Source organism: Colobus angolensis, unplaced genomic scaffold (genome assembly GCF_000951035.1).
Source record: "Colobus angolensis palliatus isolate OR3802 unplaced genomic scaffold, Cang.pa_1.0 Scaffold305, whole genome shotgun sequence".
Lineage (NCBI taxonomy): Eukaryota > Metazoa > Chordata > Mammalia > Primates > Cercopithecidae > Colobus > Colobus angolensis.
The window spans coordinates 170,330-173,269 of record NW_012116322.1 but is presented as its reverse complement, the minus strand read 5'-3'; the positions used below and the strand labels follow the sequence as shown (position 1 = coordinate 173,269).

The 2,940-nt window shown below is 48.8% G+C and overlaps 1 protein-coding gene across 1 annotated transcript in view; it reads right to left on the bottom strand.

Annotated features, from left to right (window-relative positions):
* The window catches only part of LOC105517681 (multidrug resistance-associated protein 1-like), a 50,524-nt gene extending 49,690 nt beyond the window's left edge, over positions 1 to 834 (bottom strand). Inside the window, exon 1 of the mRNA XM_011950298.1 lies at positions 699 to 834. Within this exon, the coding sequence (XP_011805688.1) occupies positions 699 to 834 (136 nt within the window). The remainder of the gene's footprint in view (positions 1 to 698) is intronic.
* Between the last annotated feature and the right edge of the window lie 2,106 nt (positions 835 to 2,940).

The window sequence follows — 2,940 nt, the reverse complement described above, 5'->3', positions numbered from 1 at the left end:
CCACACCAGCCTGGGTAACAGAATGACGCCCCCATCTCTAAACAACTAATTTTTTTTAAAGTACCTCTCCAAAGTCAGCCTATTTTTCAGTGTAGAAGTCAAAGTGCTGACGCAGATCCCAGGGCCCAGCTGTACCTCATTTGGCCTCATCTGTCACTCTCCTCTCATTCCCACTGTTTCAGCCTCCATGGTTATCCCACCTATGAACCGGCACAGTAATGCCCCAGGGCCTTTGCACGTGCTCTTGCTACCCCCTGGTTGGCCTTCTTACCTCCATCAAGTCTTTCCTCAAGTGTCACCTTCTCAGTGAGCCTGGACCACCCTATTTAAAACTGCAAGCCGCCCCTATTACAAAGGCCTGTCTCTTTTCTTTCTATAGCACTTAGGATGGCTTTCTCTAGCGCTAGGATTTATTTATTGTGCCTACTGTTTCTTGTCGGTCTCTCTCCGTGAAAATAAATGCTCCCTGACTGGAGATTATTACCTGTAGTATCTGCTGCTGTATTGTCAGAGCCTAGGACAGAGCCCAGGTTATGGTGCTCAGTGAATGTCTGCTGGGTAGATGATGGATGGGTGAGAGTGGATAAATGGGTGGGGAAGGGGTGGATGAATTTGCCTTAGGGCAGAAGAGCACATCAGAAGTGTTTCTTCAGCAGTGAAGTGAACTAGGCCTCAGGTATCTCACCACCAAAACGTACCAGCCCCCTTGGTGAGCCAAGTACCAATCGATGCTGGCTGCTGGCAGCACAGGGCACATACAGCGAGGGGACAGGACAACATCATGCAGCCCCTTTCAGGTCCACAGTCCTGGTTTCTCCCTAAGGAGGAGGTCATCTAGCCATCTGCCCCTCAGTTGTTAACTGAGCACCTATTATGCACTGGGGACTGAGGTGGGCTTGGCAACCCTCAGACACACAGTCTAGTGGAAGTACAGGCTTTAACAGGTTCCCTACAGGCAGCGTTTGGAAATCTGAAGAGGCTGGTAGGATGGGCACAATGACTGGGGCTCCAGGCAGGAGGAGACTGGAGTTTGCAACAGCCTTGTAATAGGCGAGGGTCAAGGGTGCAAAAGTCCTTCATACACAATGAGGAGCACCTGTCCCCTAGGTGCCTTTTCTGAGAAACGTGGAAAACCAACGAACAGAACCCCTACACCCCAGCCCACCTTCTAAAAACCCTGATGCCCTGTGTGCAGATTACTGCTCTCACTGCCTGCCTGGCATCTACTGCGCTGTTTATGGCGACACGCAGTTTTCTCTGGGGGAACTGAACTTCTCCCAGTCTCAACCTATGAGCTTCAGCCACAGATGAACCTCCTCCCTCCCCCTCTACCTGGGCCCCAAGCCCTGAAAGACATGATCCAGGCCTGGCTGACCCAAGCATCCCATCTCCCTGGCCTCAGTGACTGGTTCAGGAAGAAGCGTGTGATCGACCACAACCAATGAGACTCAATCCCATAGCTCTGCCGGAAGTATTAGGGGAAAATAAGACTCTGCTCACACGGGTTGCTGAGGTGACAAGATGATCAGGAAACTGCCAGCTAATCAAGAAACCACCATCAAGACAACAGAGCTGAGAGTCAGAGATGTTGTTCTTCCCAACATTACCTTGGGAACTCTCAGATCTAGTCATGTCTGGAACCCCATTCATGCTTAAAAGTCTTTTTCTCGACTTTTCAGTTTTGTGACTCAAAAATCCCCCTCTTCTCTTACTCTAGTTGATTTAAGCTAGGTTTCTATTATTTGCAAGACAGTTCCTAATGAATATGATTTATTTCAACCTCTCATTCATGCATGTATTTATTCATTTACCTACATACATTTACGGAGCATGAACCATTTGCCAAGTTCCCTATGCTTGGAGGGTACAAGCACAAAATGACAAGGTCTGACTGGGCGTGGTGGCTCACGTCTGTAATCCCAGCACTTTGGGAGGCTGAGGGGGGTGGATCACTTGAGGTCAGGAGTTTGAGATAAGCCTGGCCAACATGGTGAAACCCCATCTCTACTAAAAAGAAAAAATTAGCCGAGTGTAGTGGTGCACATCTGTATTGTGGGAGGCTTCTTGGGAGGCTGAGGCAGGAGAATCAGCTGAACCCGGGAGGTGGAGGTTGCAGTGAGCTGAGATTGTGCCACTGCACTCCAACCTGGGCAATGGAATGAGACTCTGTCTCAAAAATATACAAATGTATAAATATACAAATAAATAAAATGATATGGTCGTGGCCATGTCTCCACGGACCCTAGGATATGATCAGCAGAGAACTACAGGACAGATCATTACCACAGAGAATGATGAATTACTCAAACAAAGGGAAATTCAGGGTAAACAGAAGGCAAGAAGCTCACAAATCGTCCAAGACAGAAAATGTTAAATACTGATGGCTGCCTGGCGATGCTATTTTAGGAAAGTGCATTAGGTGGACGTGGTAAATGCCAGGCTTGGCATTCCAAAACAACAGTCCCATCAGTCCCTGGATGGCATCCCTGGCCTTCCCCGGCCTCTGTGTTCCATCGCACCTACTGCTGGGTAAACACTTCATCGTCTTTGAAGCACAGGAATGCACCAGTGGAAAACTCAGACACCTTCCAGGGGAACTGAAGGCCACATATTTTATCCTAATGTAGTCAGAGGCTTCGATGCCTCGGCCAGGACCAAGGTCTCCAACTGACACCCAGGCCCCTCTGTTTCTTGCCAAACTGCTCAACAAACTCTGTCTCTGGAAACTCCGGGAAGCTGAATGGCAAGGAAGGTCAAGAAAAGGTTAAGTAGAGCCAGTAGCAGGGTTCAGAATCTCACATCTGTAATCGCAGCTGCTCCAGATGCTGAGGCAGGAGGATCACTTTAGCTCAGGAGTTGGAGGTTGCAGTGAGCCATGATCAAGCCACTGTACTCCAGCCTGGGCAGCAAAACAAGACCCTGTCTCTTTAAAAAAAAAAA